This window comes from Cervus elaphus, chromosome 28 (genome assembly GCF_910594005.1).
Source record: "Cervus elaphus chromosome 28, mCerEla1.1, whole genome shotgun sequence".
NCBI classification, from domain to species: Eukaryota; Metazoa; Chordata; class Mammalia; order Artiodactyla; family Cervidae; genus Cervus; species Cervus elaphus.
Window position 1 is genome coordinate 42,068,870 of NC_057842.1, and position 17,623 is coordinate 42,086,492.

Consider the following 17,623-nt stretch of genomic DNA (forward strand, 5'->3'; position numbering starts at 1 on the left):
ACTAAGATCATGGTATCTGGTCCCATCACTTCATGGCAAATAGATGGGGAAACAATGGAAACAGTGACTATTTTCTTGGGCTCCAAAATCACTGCAGATAGTGACTGCAGCCATGAAATTAAAAGATGCTTGCTCCTTGGAAGAAAAGCTATGACAAACCCGGACAGCATATTAAAAAGCAGAGACATTACTGACAAAGGTACATATAGTCAAAGGTATGATTTTTCCAGTAGTCATGTGTGGATGTGAAAGTTGGACCATAAAGAAAGCTGAGCACTGAAGAATTGATGCTTTTGTACTGTAGTGTTGGAGAAGATTCGAGAGTCCCTTGGATTTCTAGGAGATCACATCAGTCAATCCTAAAGGAAATCAGTCCTGAATATTCATTGGAAGGACTGATGTTGAAGTTGAAGCTCCAACCCCTTGGCCACCTGATGCAAAGAACTGACTCACTGAAAAAAAAACCTTGATGCTGGGAAGGCAGAAGAAGGGGACGACAGAGGATGAGATGGTTGGATGGCATGACCAACTTGATGGACATGAGTTTGAGCATGTTCTGGGAGTTGATGATGAACAGAGAATCCTGGCATGCTGCAGTCCGTGGGGTTGCAAAGAGTCGGACACCACTGAGTGACTGAACTGATGCATATGTATGTTTATATATACCCTATGCACCAGCATTTTACTGCCTTTAGTCATTTTATGTATTGTTCATTGGCTAAGTTTGTGTCCGACTCTGCAACCCCATTAACTGCAGCAACCCAGGCTCCTCTGTTCTTCACTGTTTCCTGGAGTTTGCTCAAATTCATGTCCATTGAGTCAGTGATACTATCTACCTATCTTATCCTCTGCTGTTACCTTCTCCTTTTGCCTTCCATCTTTCCCAGCATCAGGATCTTTTCCAATGAGTCAGCTCTTCCTATCAGGTGAGCAAAGTATTGGAGCTTCAGCTTCAGCAACCATCCTTTCAATGAATATTCAGGGTTGATATCCTTTAGGATCAGCTGGTTTGATCTCCTTGCAGTCCAAAGAACTTTCAAGAGTCTTCTGCAGCACCACAATTCAAAAGCATTAATTCTTTGGCACTCAAACTTCTTCATGGTCCAGCTCTCACATCCATGTATGCAACTGGAAAAACCATACCTTTAGCTATACAGTCCTTTGTTGACAAAGTGATGTCTCTGCTTTTTAATGTGCTGTCTAGGTTTATCATAGCTTTCCAAGAAATCGAGCATCTTTTAATTTTGTGGCTGCAGTAACCATCTGCAGTGGTTTGGAGCCCAAGAAAACAAAATCTGTCACTGCTTTCACTTTTTTTCTCTTCTGTTTGCCATGAAGTGATGGGACTGGATGCCATGATCTCGGTTTTTTCAATGTTGAGTTTCAAGCCAGCTTTTTCACTTGTCTGTTTCACCCTCATCAAGAGACTCTAGTTCATCTTCACTTTCTGCCATTAGAGTGGTTTCATCTGCATATCTGAGGTTGTTGATATTTCTGCGGCAGTCTTGATTCCAGCTTGTGATTTATCCAGCCCAGCATTTTTGCATAATGTACTCTGCATATAAATTAAATAAGTGGGTTGGCAGTATACAGCCTTGGTGTACTCCTTTCCCAATTTTGAATCAGTCGGTTGTTCCATGCCTGCTTCTGACTGTCACTTCTTGACCCGCATACAGGTTTCTGAGGAAGTTAGGTAAGGTGGTCTGGTACTCCTGTTTCACATATACTTCATAGTAAAAGATAAGGACTCTTTACTCTTTAAAATTCTTTAAAGTTGAATGTTTGTGATCATTTACTCCTTAAGAAGACTTGTGAGTTCTTTATTGAATTTCAAAGTTCAATTTTTCAATTTGATTGTATGTTATCTTTTAGTTCTACTTTTGTGTTCTTTCAGGCATGTTTTCTTATTTTTCCTCTCTTATCCTTGACTTAAAATATCCCGTCTCCTTGACATTTTGTCCATCATAGACATCAGTGTTGTCTGATGCAACTTTCTACAGTTATGGCATAATGCTTTATAATTGTGTTGTCCTCTGTAATTGCAGCCATAAGCCACATGTGGCTATTGAGTACTTGAAATGTGGCTTAGTGTGACTGAAAAACTGAACTTGAAATTTATCTATTTTTCATTTAGCTACATGGGGCTAACAATGAATATACCACAGGTCTATATCAATATTGTCTTCTTTACCTCTTTAGCTTGTTTTGATTTCATTCTCTCTGCATAACTAATAATTTATCTTGTCCTACTTTTAGACTGTAGCCATAGGTTAATTGTTATTGTTTTAAAGTTTTTAGCATTTCTCTTTGTTGCCTTATTTACCTTGTAAGCTTCTGGCTCGTGAAAGTATTTTGTTTGTTGAAGAAAGTCACTTAGGAATTGGGGAGCTTCAAAATACCATTGAAAATCTTCTAGAGTATTGTGAGATTTGAACGTTGATTTGTCAAGAACATAAAATAGAATTAAAAAATACTAACAGATTAAGAGTATAACAGTAAATATCTGGCAGTCTAAAATTTAGTATTAACCCTGATGTTAATTTTGCGAACTTGGACAGTTTTTTAATTTTCTGAGGTAAATTTGTTCATCTAAAAAATGAGAGGTGAAATAGTTGATTTTTAATATGCCATCCAGCTTAGGAGTCTTGAAAGAGGTCTGCTATTTTGAATTGAAAACTTTTAACAGTGAGGATTAATGTTGATACTGGTTGTATATTTTGAAAATGTTCAGGAAGAGAAAGCACATGTTGAAATGCCAGTACATTCCTCTGTAAAGTGAAATGCCAAGATGAAAAATTATGTGAAGATCTAGTGGAACTATGAGTGGACAAGAATGTAGCAAATGAACTTCCTTGTAGTAAACTTTGAATACAACTAAGGAAAAATGAAACTATGTTTAAATGATTATGTATTCCAAGTAATTAGTTAGAAGTCCAGGAATAAAATTTAGGAGAAAGTGTCAACTTCTTATAATGAAGGAAACACTGAATTGAAAGTCAGAACTGAGATTATTATCCTGTGGTGCCAATAATTAGCTGTGTGACAACATGTGGTAAAGTTTGGTATTTAATTCTGCATGCCATAGCATCATCTCTTGACACCTTCAGGATCATATCTTAAACCAAAGCGTGTGCTCATACTCTTTCAAAAGACCTAGAAATAATTTCACTAAGCCTCATGACACTGTTTGTCTATGTCAACTGACAGATATACAATCCTTGTTTTTTGTTATCTTCAGAACTCACATCATCTTATTTGAATGTTTCCTTATTTGACCCATTTCTCCGTCTTTCTCACATCTTTCCATTATACTCCAGAGAGCTTCTGTCTCTGACCTGAAGACTTAGCTGTGCATAGTCATTTTCATCCTTTTCTCCAAACTTAAACCTTCTGTCTCTTTGCCTTAACTGATAACTGTTCCTAAAATTAGTTTTGTATTTATTTCTTTTGGGGGGTAGTGCTGTTTCCATACATCCCACATAAAAAGTTTGGAAAGATTTGGTTAGCATCTTTTTTACTCTCAAACACTGCTTCCATATACTTTTTCCCCTTTAAAATGGGTCAGAGAGTACTAACAATCAAGTCTGTCTTCTAACAATCAATGTTGTTGAGAAATTCAAATGAAGTAGTGGTCATTATATACTTACTGTATGCCAGGGTCTCCCCCCTGCCCAGCTTCATTGAAATGTAATTGACATATAACATTGTATAAATTTAAGGTGTACAATATGATACAAATATATACTATGAAATGATTACCACATAAGATTATTGCCTATTTCATCCGTCACTTCACATAGTTACCTCTTTTTGTTATTGTGAGACCAGCGAGATCTACTCTCTTAGCAACTTCTAAGTACATAATACAATCATAATACAATATTGCCAATTACAGTCACTGTGCTATACGACAGAGGATGAGATGGCTGGATGGCATCATCGACTCCATGGGCATAAGTTTGAGTAAACTCCGGGAGTTTGTGATGGACCACGGAGGCCTGGCGTGCTGCGATTCATGGGGTCGCAAAGAGTCGGACACGACTGAGCGACTGAACTGAACTGAATGCTATTGGATCCCCAGAATTTATTATACCTGGAGATTTGTACTCTTTGACCATCATTTCCCCATGTCCCTTAGTCTCCAGTCCCTGGAAACCACAATTCTACTTTCTGTTTCTGAGTTCAGTTTTTTTTGGATTCCACATATACATGATATCATATATTGTTCATCTCTATCTGACTGACTTCAGATAGCCCAGTGCCCTCAGGGTTGTCTTAGATGGCAGGATCTCCTTCATTTTTATGACTGAATATTATTTTGTGGTATATACTGTTTATGTCACATTTTCTTTATCTTTTCATCCATCACTGGACTTTTAGGATGTTTCCGTCTTGTGTATTTAATGCTGCAGTGAACATGGGGTTGCAAATATCTCTTCAAAAATAACGATTTCATTTCCTTCAGATGTATACCTTGAAGGAGGATTGCTAGATCATGTGATAATTCTGTTTTTAATTTTTTTGAGGAGACTCCATATTCTATTTCCATAGTATTCATTGATACTATTTCCAAAGTATCAATTTACATTTCCATCAGCAGCTTACAGTGGTTCCCCTTTCTCCACATCCTTACCAGTATTTGTTATCTCTTGTTTTTTGAGACTAGCCATTCTACCAGTTGTAAGGTGTTATCTGATTGTGGTTTTAAATTGCATGATAACTCCTATATGTGGAATGTAAAAAATATAGCAAACTGGTGAATGCAAAAAAAACAAAGCAGCAGACTCACAGATGTAGAGAGCAAACTAGTGGTTACCAGTGGGGAAGAACAGTATAAAAATGGGAAAGTGGGAGGTACAAACTATTGGATGTAAGACAGGTTCAAGGATGTATTGTACAACTCAAGGAATATAATCAGTACTTTGTAATAACTGTAACCTTTAAAATTGTATAACAAGTTTTTCTGAAAAAGGAAAAAATGCATTTCCTTGATTCGTGATGTTGAGCATCTTTTCGTGTCCTTGTTGATCATTTGTATGTCCGTCTTTGGAAGAATGTCTGTTCACTCCTCTGACCGAGTTTTAATTGGATTGTTTGGGATTTTTTGCTGTTGAGTTGTATGGGTTCCTTATATATTTTGGATATTAACCTGTTATTAATTAAATGGTTTGCAAATATTTTTCCCTATTCTGGAGGCTGTCTCTTCATTTTGTTGATTGTTTACTTTGCTGTGCAGAAACTTTTTAGTTTGATGTAGTCACTCTTACTTGCTTTTGTTTCTTGTGCTTTTGGTCATATATCCCCCCAAAAAACATTGTTAGGACCAATGTCAAGGAGTTTTTCCCCTTTGTTTTCTGCTAGGAGTTTTACATTTCAGGTCTTATATATAAATCTTTAATTCATTTCAAGTTAATTTTTGTGACTGGTGTCAGATAGGGGTCTAGTTTTATTCTTTTGCATGTGAATGTCTACTTTTTCCAATATCATTTATTGAAAAGACTATCTTTTTCACTCTGAGTGTTCTTGTCTCCTTTGTCAAATATTAGCTGACCATTTACTCTTGCATTTATCTCTGGATTCTTAATTCTCATGAGTCTGTATATCTTATTTTTCTGTCAGTACCGTAATTTTTAATTTCTATACCCTTTTAGTATAAAATCAGGAAGTGTTTGCTTCTAGCTTTGTTCTTCTTTCTCAAGATTGCTTTGGCAGTTTGGGGTTTTTGGTGTTTCCATGTGAATTTTTAGGGTTGCTTTTTCTATTTCTTTGAAAAATACCATTGGAATTTTAATATGAATTCAATACATTCAAAATGCTTTTGTGCAAGGTAGGAGGACTTGCCCTATTGGATATCAAGACTTACTGTAGAGCTCCACTGAGATTAGCTTTAGGTGGACAGATTAGTGAAACACTATAGAACTTCAAAATGGATTTAAGGATACGTAGAAACTTGGTTTATGAAAAAAGTGCCACAGTAGAGCAACGGGGAAAGAATAGTCTTTTCAGTGAGTGGTGTTGAAATAATATATAAGAAACTTGACTGCTTTCTAATACCATTCACAAAAAATTAATTCCATGTCAATTATAAATTGAAAGTACAAGGCAAAACAACAAAGCTAAGAGATAAAACAGAAGCTCATACTTGTGATCTTAGTGTATAAAATGATTTTTTAAAAACCTGTGCTTTTATAGTAAACTTAAAAAGATGGATAAATTCCATCACTTTCTCATAAAAGACTTCAAGGGTGTGAGATAACAAATGACACAAGAGAAGATATTTGCATCATACATAACCTTCAGATGGCTCATAGCCAGTGCTCTTACAAATCAGCCCTAACACAACAAATAGCAGAAAGGAGATAGGCAAGAGCATTGGATAGACACTTCTCAGATGAGGAAGATCCAAAAGATAAACACATGAAAAGGTGCTTAAACTCTCAGTAATTGGGGACAACATAAAACTGCAGTACTCTGTCACAACTTACGTACAAGAGTTGCTAGATTTTTGTAAAAAACTGACAGCATCAAGTTTGTGAGGATGTGGAGCAGCAGCAACCTCCTACACTGCTGAAAGGAGTATACTTTGGTATAGCTGCTCTTGAAACAGTTTGACATCATCTCCTAAGGTTCAAGCTGTGCATGTCCTTAACCTAGCTATTTTCCTGAAGTATACTCCCAACAGAAATGTGTACACCAAGACACTTGTACATGAATGTTCATAGTATTGTGCATAATAACCTCAAACTAGAAACAACTCTGGAGAAGGCAGTGGCACCCACTCCAGTACTCTAGCCTGGAAAATCCCATGGATGGAGGAGCCTGGTAGGCTGCAGTCCATGGAGTCACTAAGAGTTGGACACAACTGAGCGACTTCACTTTCACTTTTCACTTTCATGCATTGGAGAAGGAAATGGCAACCCACTCCAGTGTTCTTGCCTGGAGAATCCCAGGGACGGGGGAGCCTGGTGGGCTGCCGTCTATGGGGTCGCACAGAGTCGGACACGACTGAAGCGACTTAGCAGCAGCAGAAACAACTCATATATATAATACCAAAATTAGAATGGGTAAATAAATTGTGGTGTAATTATACAGTAAAGTATCTTACAGCATTGAAAATGAACACCCTACAGTTACACAAAGCGACATAGATGAATGTTACAAGTATAATGTTACCTGTAAAAGGCAAGACACAAAGTAATAATACATAACATATGGTTCTAGACACATAAACTTCAAGAAGCAATAAAAATGAAACTACAGTGTTTAGAGTTACCTGCTTAAGATGTGAAAGTGTAAAGAAAAACAAGGAAATGTGTATTGTAAGAGTCAGAATAATGGGTACCTTTGGGGAGGAAAGAAGTAAGGGTGATTGGAGAGGAGACCAAAGTGGGACCGTTCTGGGGTTTTTACTTCTTAGGTTTTTTCTCATGTTTTGGCTCCTATGTTAGCGTGCATGTTTGTTTAAATCATTGAAGCTGTACAATTTTGTATACTTTTTTAAAAGTGAACTTCATATTGTACAATTGTAAAAAGGTTTAAAAATGTAGAGAAAATGCTGGACAAAGCAGTCAGAGGAGACAGATTTCATGTAAAAGTTTGTTTTTAAAGAATGTTCATCAGTAACACTTAGATGCAATTAGATTTATACAAAACTTTCCTTTTGGTAGTTATTAAAGCTCAGTAGATAATAAATGCCTTCCTTCAGTAAGCATTGTTTACCAGTAAGTACAGGCAGTCCTCATTTAGTATGGTAGTGTGGGACCAAAAAAAAATGCCTGTATAAGATAATAAAACTATACAAAATCGTCTTAATAATCAGTGAGAAAAAATTAACAGCTGTTCCATGATCTCTAAAAAATTTGTCAAAACATTTAAAATTCTATTTTAGTTATAAACATATAAGGAAATGAAAAAGTAAAGCTAATATAATTTAGTATAATGTTTCTAAATGTATTAGAAACTGAATTATAGTGCTAGTGCTTTATTTCTTGGTAAAAACTTACCAAGAGTAGTTTGAACAGTGCTTTGCCTTCTCCTTATATAACTTAGAATAACAGAGCCAGTGGAATAATCGTCTTTTCTATGCCTTGCGAATTGTCTTATTCTTTTCTACTAATTTTAGATCAGCTTCCAACATTTTATCCTTTTGCACTTTGTGTCATGAAATATCCCTCAGTCAGTTCAGTTCAGTCGCTCAGTCGTGTCTGACTCTTTGCGACCCCATGAACTGCAGCACAACAAGCCTCCCTGTCCATCGACAACTCCTGGAGTTCACCCAAACTCATGTCCATTGAGTCGGTGATGCCATCCAACCATCTCATCCTGTGTGTCCCCTTTGCCTCCTGCCCTCAGTCTTTCCCATCATCAGGGTCTTTTCATATGAGTCAGCTCTTCACATCAGGTGGCCAAAGAATTGGAGTTTCAGCTTCAACATCAGTCCTTCCAGTGAACACCTAGGACTGATCTCCTTTAGGATGGGCTGGTTGGATCTCCTTGCAGTCCAAGGGACTGTCAAGAGTCTTCTCCAACACCACAGTTCAAAAGCATTAATTCTTCAGTGCTCAGCTTTCTTTATAGTCCAACTCTCGCATCCATACATGACCACTGGAAAAACCATAACCTTGACTAGATGGACCTTTGTTGGCAAAGTAATGTCTCTACTTTTTAATACGCTGTCTATGTTGGTCATGACTTTCCTTCCAAGGAGTAAGCGTCTTTTAATTTCATGGCTGCAGTCATCATCTGCAGTGATTTTAGAGCCCCGAAAAATAAAGTCAGCCACTGTTTCCACTGTCTCCCCATTTATTTCCCATGAAGTGATGGGACCGGATGCCATGATCTTAGTTTTCTGAATGTTGAGCTTTAAGCCAATTTTTTCACTCTCCTTTTTCACTTTCATCAAGAGGCCCTTTAGTTCTTCTTCATTTTCTGCCATAAGAGTGGTTTCATCTGCATATCTGAGGTTAATGATATTTCCCTCGGCAATCTTGATTCCAGCTTGTGCTTCCTCCAGCCCAGCATTTCTCATGATGTACTCTGCATATAAGTTAAATAAGCAGGGTGACAATATACAGCCTTGATGTACTCCTTTTCCTATTTGGAACCAGTCTGTTGTTCCATGTCCAGTTCTAACTGCTGCTTCCTGACCTGCATACAGGTTTCTCAAGAGGCAGGTCAGGTGGTCTGGTATTCCCATCTCTTTGAGAATTTTCCAGAGTTTATTGTGATCCACACAGTCGAAGGCTTTGGCGTAGTCAGTAAAGCAGAAATAGATGTTTTTCTGAAACTCTCTTGCTTTTCCGATGATCCAGCGGATGTTGGCAATTTGATCTTTGGTTCCTCTGCCTTTTCTAAAACCAGCTTGAACATCTGGAAGTTCACGGTTCACGTATTGCTGAAGCCTGGCTTGGAGAATTTTGAGCATTACTTTACTAGCATGTGAGAGTGCAATTGTGTGGTAGTTTGAGCATTCTTTGGCATTGCCTTTCTTAAGGATTGGAATGAAAACTGACCTTTTCCAGTCCTGTGGCCACTACTGAGTTTTCCAAATTTGCTGGCATATTGAGTGCAGCACCTTCATAGCATCATCTTTTAGTATTTGAAATAGCTCAACTGGAATTCCATCACCTCCACTATCTTTGTTCATAGTGATGCTTCCTAAGGCCCACTTGACTTCACATTCCAGTATGTCTGGCTCTAGGTGAGTGATCACACCATCGTGATTATCTGGGTCATGAAGATCTTTTTTGTGCAGTTCTTCTGTGTATTGTTACCACCTCTTCTTAATATCTTCTGCTTCTGTTAGGTCCATACCATTTCTGTCCTTTATTGAGCCCATCTTTGCATGAAATGTTCCCTTAGTATCTCTAATTTTCTTGGAGATCTCTAGTCTTTCCCATTCTATTGTTTTCCTCTATTTCTTTGCATTGATCACTGAGGAAGGCTTTCTTATCTTTCGTTGCTATTCTTTGGAACTGTGCATTCAGATGCTTTTATCTTTCCTTTTCTCTTTTGCTTTTCGCTTCTCTTCTTACCTAAGAATTCCTTTATTGTGAAGTTTTTTGCTGTTGTTGCTTCTTTTGGGACATCTTTTTGTGACAACTACTTTCCGCATTTCAGTAATTTTACCTTCACTAAATTCCTCTGACTGCATATCTAGTGTCTCTCAAATAGGATAGTGGCAACATTCCCACAATCAGCTGTTTTTTTCTGTTAATCCACTTAGAGTCAATTTGAATTTCACTCCAATGTCATTTTTTCTTTCTTTGCCACATTTTTATCATTATTGGCCAGTTCTCTCTTTCAGTTATCATTTTGTAAAATTTCACATGAGTTTATCATTGGGAGGCAAGAAGATAAACCAACTACTTTCTTTGCTGTCTATAGGTAAACTGAGTAACAGATGAGAAGTCACCTTTCACCAACAGAGTTTGAAAAAAAGTGATATGATTGGTCACTGGAATGATATTCCTCTCTTATTAACACAGTAACTTGTGAACTGAAGTGCCTGCAAAGGGATTTGTATTTATGTAGTTAGTTAGTATACTGTAGTAAGTCGAATTAGAACCATGTTGTTGGGGGACTGGTATTATTTAACTGAACTGTGGAAGCTGAAATTTGTGCATATGGGAAGCCTGGGAAGTAAGGACTGATTGTAATTCAAAGAAGGTTAATCAATTAAATAAATATTTTTTGGTTGGTTTTGATGAGATTGAAGATTACATGGACTATTTGATTTTTGAGCTATTGAATGCCTCATTTTTTCCACATTTTATGTGGAAAAGTAACTTTGACGCTAATCTTGCAGCTTCTTTAATCCTCTTAGATAATTGCTTACAGAGGACCTTCCATACTAACTTTCTAGAACAAAACCTCTAGTTGTAGTAAGTAAAATCAGTGGTGTCAAGAGAATAATAGTGATAATGATTATGAATTGATCATGAAGCAGCTGACATTGAAAGTAAGTTTTAAAAAATGTTTCATATGATATTGACATTCTAATAATTGATAAAAATGTTAAATCAGTTTTATTTAGTCAGGTGTGACTCCATTTTCACCATCTTCATACTAGTAAATATTTTATTATGAAATGTGAAATATAAGGTCTCACTCTGTGTTGGTTAAGACTGAAAAGTGTTAATTTATTGTATGATTTCCTACAGGTGAACTGGCACAAAGGTTGATCTCAAGATGCCATTAGTGAAAAGAAACATTGATCCTAGGCACTTGTGTCACACAGCACTGCCTAGAGGAATTAAGAATGAACTGGAATGTGTGACCAATATTTCCTTGGCAAATATAATTAGACAACTAAGTAGCCTAAGTAAGTATTTTTACATCAATTAAAAATATTACTCACAAACCAGAGTTACACATTGGGGTGTTAAAACAATATTCTTGTGACTAATTTGGGTGGGGGGATAGTTAATAAGAAGAGTGCAGAATTATCTAATTATTTTGAAAAAAAGTGTCATTTTCATAAAATTAATGCATTTTAGAATCATTTCTTCTCTTGGATCTGGGGAAGGGAAATAAGGACAGAATCTTTTAGCAACAGAATCACATGATGCATAAGAATTACTGAGATTGTTTTTAAAATATGATTTGGACTATAGAAGGTGGTGGTAGAGTTGTACTTTTGCTTGCTTGTTATCACTATATACTTTTCTAGAGGCTTCAGTATTTGTGTTTTGGGATACTAGTATCTCTTTATATATCTTATTAGCCTAGGGATATATTTTTATATTATCACATATCTAAAAGTGAAAGATGTGGAGTAGTAACTGACTAGTCGAGGATTAGGTTAGTCAAGTGGATTGTCTAAAGGACATTAGCATATGAGTCAAGTGTCTGATTGGCAGCCTGATGGCAGACAGAAGGCCAGCAGACTGGCCAGATAATACAGGCCAATGGAAGGGACAGGTTAAGGGAGGAGGTGAAGGTCAGTCTGTTTCCATTATAAGATTTTATAACAGAGCTGCTAGGTTAAGGAATTATTTCCCATTTATTCTAAATGTAATGTTAGAAAAAATTTCTAAAATCCAGTTTATCTTTTGAATTGAAGGATTAGCTTTTTCTGAGACATTTATATTTTATTTTAAAGACAAAATAAGATGTTTTTGGCCTAGATATCATCTCTAAGTAGTCTTAGATTTGTCAGCCATACCCACCTACACAGATTGTCCTTAATAGCCAGGATTGACTCCTCTTTTCTTTTCCTATTAACTTTTGTCTTTTTATAATTGAGTACTTAGCACAAGGTAAAATGAGGTTGTTGATCTGATTTGTTTCAAGTGAGAGCATTTGGACATATTCATGTAGCCAGAGCAACATAAAGTTGTATTTTAATGTTCTTGGTGAGAGCACTAAATTTCTACATTGCTTGTGAAATAGTTGTAAGAGTAAATTAAAAGACTGTTTATTTGAATTTAAGTATATTCTTTGTTCCACTTGGTGTGTTTTTTTTTTTTTTTTCCAGGTTAGATATTGGCTGTGAATCACTAACATACTGTTTACTTGTTTCTTTCTTGAGCAATTCAGTATAGAGTGTACTTTTGAAACAAGTCAAAAGAAAAGTCCAAGAAAGTATTAATATATGATTAATATATTGTTTAAAGTCATTTGCTAGTACTAACTGGTTTTATATGTTATATTCTAATAATATAACATAACATAACTTCATTTAAAATTTATATATGCTATATGTAAATAGGTGCATCAGCTTGTTAATATTAAAATGAATGTTAAGAGCATAGAAATGACATTAATAAGTTTGGTTAAAATATTTCTTCAAAATGAATGTTAGATCTAATATAGGCATCTTATTTTAGGTGTATTTTCAATATAGAATTTAGAACTAATGTAATGATTAAGAGTGTCAATTTTGCAGTATTAACCCATTTCTCACATAACATAAAGGTAAAGAATTTTCATGTCTGGTATAGGCAGTCCATTATAAGCAACATATGTCAGCCAGCACATGGTTATGCTGTAACCAAGCTCTGAAAATAGAAATACATTGTAAAATATAACTAAATTAGGCTTTGAGTGCTTCAGACTTGGAATCAGAGACTATAGAGGCATTTTCATGGTAGTTTGTAGAGATTCAAAAAAGAAAAAGCATAAAATATTGTAGCAAGGTATAACATTAGTTTACCACCCTAAAATTAAGCTCTCTGGCAACTTTCCCACTTGACATAGTTGAGAACCTGGAGTTAAATTTAAAAGGCCTCAAGATAGCCAGAATAAACAAGTCCAGGCTGAAGACCATGTACATAAAATAACCAGTTGATCCCTCTCCAAGTTTGTTTGCTTTTACTTTGATAATTCAGACAGGTTAATGATGTGATTTCCAAACATTCATGCTTCAGAGAATTAAAAGAGGAAATGTGGGGGAAGGGGGATGCCAATAACAGAAGTAGGCATTACTGAAGCCAATCAAAAGGTGTAGTTTATAGTGAAGGAAGAAGTGACATAAGAGGAAAAGCAACATAAAAACTGGAACGAGGCCATTTAATGTAACTGCATTTAATGTAAAATTATACATTTTAATGCTGTTGTTTCTCATAATTTATGACTTTGAGTTCTCAAAAACAGGTTAAATTATGTTTAATTTTTATTTAAGACAGGGAAACTTAGAGTAGATTTTATTTCAGTTTCCATCCAAAACAGTTAAAATAATAATTAATGCATTAAATAATCTCTGAACTACTTATAAAACTAGGCTATTCAGAATGGTTCTACGTAATACATATTTCCGCTTTGACGCTAATCTCAGCACCAAAAGTGCTGTAGCACTTTCACAGTAGTGAAGGTCGACTCCAGGGCTCAGGTAGCTTGGGGCTGGACATTGTTCTGACCTCTTCCTTACAAAAATATACATCCAGTTCAGTTGTTTTTCCTAGTAGAACACAATTCTGTTTTATGATAATTACTGAAAGCCTAGAATTTGCTTTATTTAAATTTCTTCTGCTATTCCAAAATTTTCCCCATTATTACTACTACTACTTAAGTAGTTGCTCAGTCTTGTCTGACTGTATGCGACCCCATGAGCTGTAGCCTACCAGGCTCCTCCATTCATGGGATTTTCCAGGCAAGAGTACTGGAATAGGTTGCCATTTCCTTCTCCAGGGGATCTTCCTGACCTTACCATCTGAGCCACTAGGGAAGACCATGTCTTATTTAACAGCCATTGGAACTCTAATTATATGAGAGATCTTTTAGTGTTTTCTCTTCCCAAGGCCTTTCTCTTGTTGAATATAGCCACTTTGAGCTGCCAAGATGAGCTGATAGAGCCTACTTCTTGTTCTCAATCAGAAAATTTCACAGGTAGCAATGTAGATGGGTAAGAGGGTAGATAAATAGATTGGCTCTATAAGACTAATTAGTAGATAATGGACAGATAACACTGAATATTTTGCTATGTGATGAAGGTACATGTTTTTTGTCCTGAAAGAACACACCCCATGTAGTTGAAGAGTCTAATATGATGAATGCTGAAACTATTCTGTGTGTTTCAAACAGTGTGAGCATGTATATAATTAAAAACCATGAGTTTTAGATTATAGGAACTGAGAAAAGAGAGATAACCATAGGTGAAGTCATAAGAGGAGGCTTACTGAATGAATGTGAGTTGAACTGGGCCTTTAGGGAACAGAAGAATTTGGAAAATGTAGAGGGATGAAGAAGGAAGGCCTTTCAACTTGTTTGAAGAAGTAAGCAAATGAATGGAGGCAAAAATAAATATATGAGAGGGTTTTTTTTTTTTTTTTTTTTGCTGCACACCATGTTGGGGTCTTAGTTCCCCGACCCGAGATCCCTGCAATGGAAGCACAGTCTTAGCCACTGGACTGCCAGGGAAGTCCCATGTGAGAGGGATTAAAGGTACAAATGATATTAGATATATATGGTGGATCTTCATATGGAGGATAGTGTTAGATGAGGGGATTTAGATTTTAACATCAGAGATAATGAGACCTCACAGCTTCTTGGGTAGAGACAGTAGTATAATAAATGTAAGTTTAGTTGAAATTCAGGTACATAGACAATTAGCTTTCTTTTCCATTGCGAACTTTATTCATTTCACCTTTCTCTGGGATAGGAGGAGGTAGATTTAGAAAGTAAGAAGGGACATGAAAATAGAACAAATGGGATGTCTATCTTATGTACGTCAGTGCTTTGGCACTTAAACCTGAAGTGGGGGAAGTGTAGACTTTATTTAAAAAATCTGTTTAAAAAAGAAAAAAAAAAGTCCAAAACCTGTGGGCTCTCTTTCCCAAAATATACAAATGCATTAGAAATCTGCATATAATTTCAGGTGGTATACAGACTGTAAGTTAAAGATCCGTGTATTAAACTTAGTTCTTTCAGGAATAGAATTGTCTCTTCCATCTTTGTGTCTCTTAACATTTGATGAATAAATGAGTAACTTTATACTTGCCTTTTCTTCCACCTGTAATGCCTCTCTTATCTGCCAGAGAAACTGTCTCTGGAAGTTTCTCTAATACCATCCCACACCCAAAAGTTTAGATGCTTCTTTCTCTGTGCTCTGTGGCTCTGACCTTGTTCTATAGTCAGAGCTGCCTGTTGTTAAGCTCCTGTCCTGTATCAGGCACTCTACCATTGCCCTTCCCCCTGGCTTTTTTTTTGCTTCTTTTTCTTATAATTTCTTTGAAGGAGATATTTTTATTTCTATTTTACAGGTGAGGAAATTTATACCAAGGCCTCAGAGTGAAGGGAACAAAGATTTGGACTTAATTATTAAATTGGTTTTCATTTTTATTTAAATGTCTGTTTCTCCCTCTGTTCAAAACTTGTCAGTTGCAGAGACCTTCTTCCAATCATTTTTCTGTCTCCAGGATCTAGAACATTGTCTGGCATTTTGGTTTACAGCAAATGTGAGCGAATGAAAATGTATAAAATTATCCTTTTTCTCTTAATTATAAAGAAATTAAAATTCTGATTTTTTTGCCTAAAGATTAGAAAATCTTCTAGGATAGGAATTTTATGTTTTATTTTTTGGTGTCTTCAGTAGGAAATAACGCCTACCAGGCACAGTTTACTGAACCCTCAGTAAACATTTGTTGATTTAACTGATAATGTACTAAAGTGCTTTGAAAAAAAATAGCCATTGTTCAAATGTAAACTGGCAAGATTAATGAATTCATTATGTAAGTATGTAAGTACCCTGTTACAGGTTATAGAGCTTACTGTTGAGCCTCATTTAACCTAGACAGTATGCTTGGGTCTAAGTTGTCTTGATTTAGGAAGACAATCAATTTTTTTTTAATTCAAGGTATAGATAGTAATTGGCTTATCTTTATATTGTGAGTATTCATTTGTTTATATATTCTAAATACAGTTGAATATTTTTAAATTCTAGGTCATCTGAAACTTCTCCCTGACTTTTTTATTAGATAGAAATTTTTATTGCTCCTTTTTGAATGGGATTATTTTGGTTTATTCTTTTCATAATGGAAATTTACATGACTAGAGGAATACAGTGATTTTAGATTTATGATTTTTTAAGAAACTAGAATGAGAGAAAATGTAAAATATATCTCATAAATTTTCAGAATCTATGTTTTGGGCATACCTGAGATTTGGTCATCTATTAGATTTATGAAGAATCTTGCATTCTGTCACTTGGCCTGAAATTCAGTTCTAGTGTAGACTGTTTATGATTGCTGATTTGGGATTAAGAGATGTATTATTTATTTTTACTTTACATCATGACCTTTCTAACCCTTAACAGGTGTATAAAGGGAGTGAAAGTGGTGTATAGATAGGGGTAGAGCAGGAGAGTATTTCCATTTTAGCCACAAGTCACCTACCAGAAAGTGGTAGATCTAGTATTTAAAACCATATATCCTAGGGTTTGTTTTTTCCAACTCTATCACAGTTAGATTACTGTAGTTGAGGGTTTAAAGTTTAAACTGGTTTCAAATAAATATCAAATTTATTGGGGCAGCATTTTAAATGTTAAATTGGTTTATATTTATCTATGATAACTTTAAACTTTATGGTATATGCTTCATTTTTGCTTAGGTAAATATGCTGAAGATATATTTGGAGAATTATTCAATGAAGCACATAGTTTTTCCTTCAGAGTTAACTCATTACAAGAACGTGTGGACCGTTTATCTGTCAGTGTTACACAGCTTGATCCTAAAGAAGAAGAATGTAAGTTTATGCATATTTTCTTTCACATGTATGTTTTTGGTTAGGTAGGATGAGTGATATATATATAAGAACAGTATTATACATGAATTTATTTAAAAAAAAACAACTGGGAGAAAGGTGCTTCCGTTAATCAAAGAGACACACAAAAAACATGAATTTACTGCAAATATTTTTTACCCACGACCTTTGTTGTACATGTTGTAATAGGTTGGTGGCTTATCTGTAAATGCCATTAGCATGACTCTCCTGAGTTGTCTACTCTTTTTTTTTTTTTTTGTCTACTCTTTTTTTTCTTCTTCTTGTCTATTAGATAGCTCTTCATTTTTTGACATAAATTTTTTTTAAGCCAGACTTTTCTTCCATTTTCTTTCTCTTTTCTTTCTCCCTTGTAATTTTTATTTATTTATTTATGACTGTGCTGGGTCTTCACTGCGTGCGGTGG

General features: G+C 35.6%; 1 protein-coding gene across 4 annotated transcripts in view; it reads left to right on the plus strand.

The window, feature by feature from the left end:
* WASF1 (WASP family member 1) overlaps positions 1–17,623 on the plus strand; it is a 69,716-nt gene that overhangs the window by 39,085 nt on the left and 13,008 nt on the right. For all 4 annotated transcript variants that reach the window (XM_043890010.1, XM_043890013.1, XM_043890015.1 and 1 more), the window contains exons 2-3: positions 11,163–11,323; positions 17,047–17,181. In XM_043890010.1, the coding sequence (XP_043745945.1) occupies positions 11,191–11,323; positions 17,047–17,181 (268 nt within the window). In that variant the 5' untranslated portion in view covers positions 11,163–11,190. The remainder of the gene's footprint in view (positions 1–11,162; positions 11,324–17,046; positions 17,182–17,623) is intronic.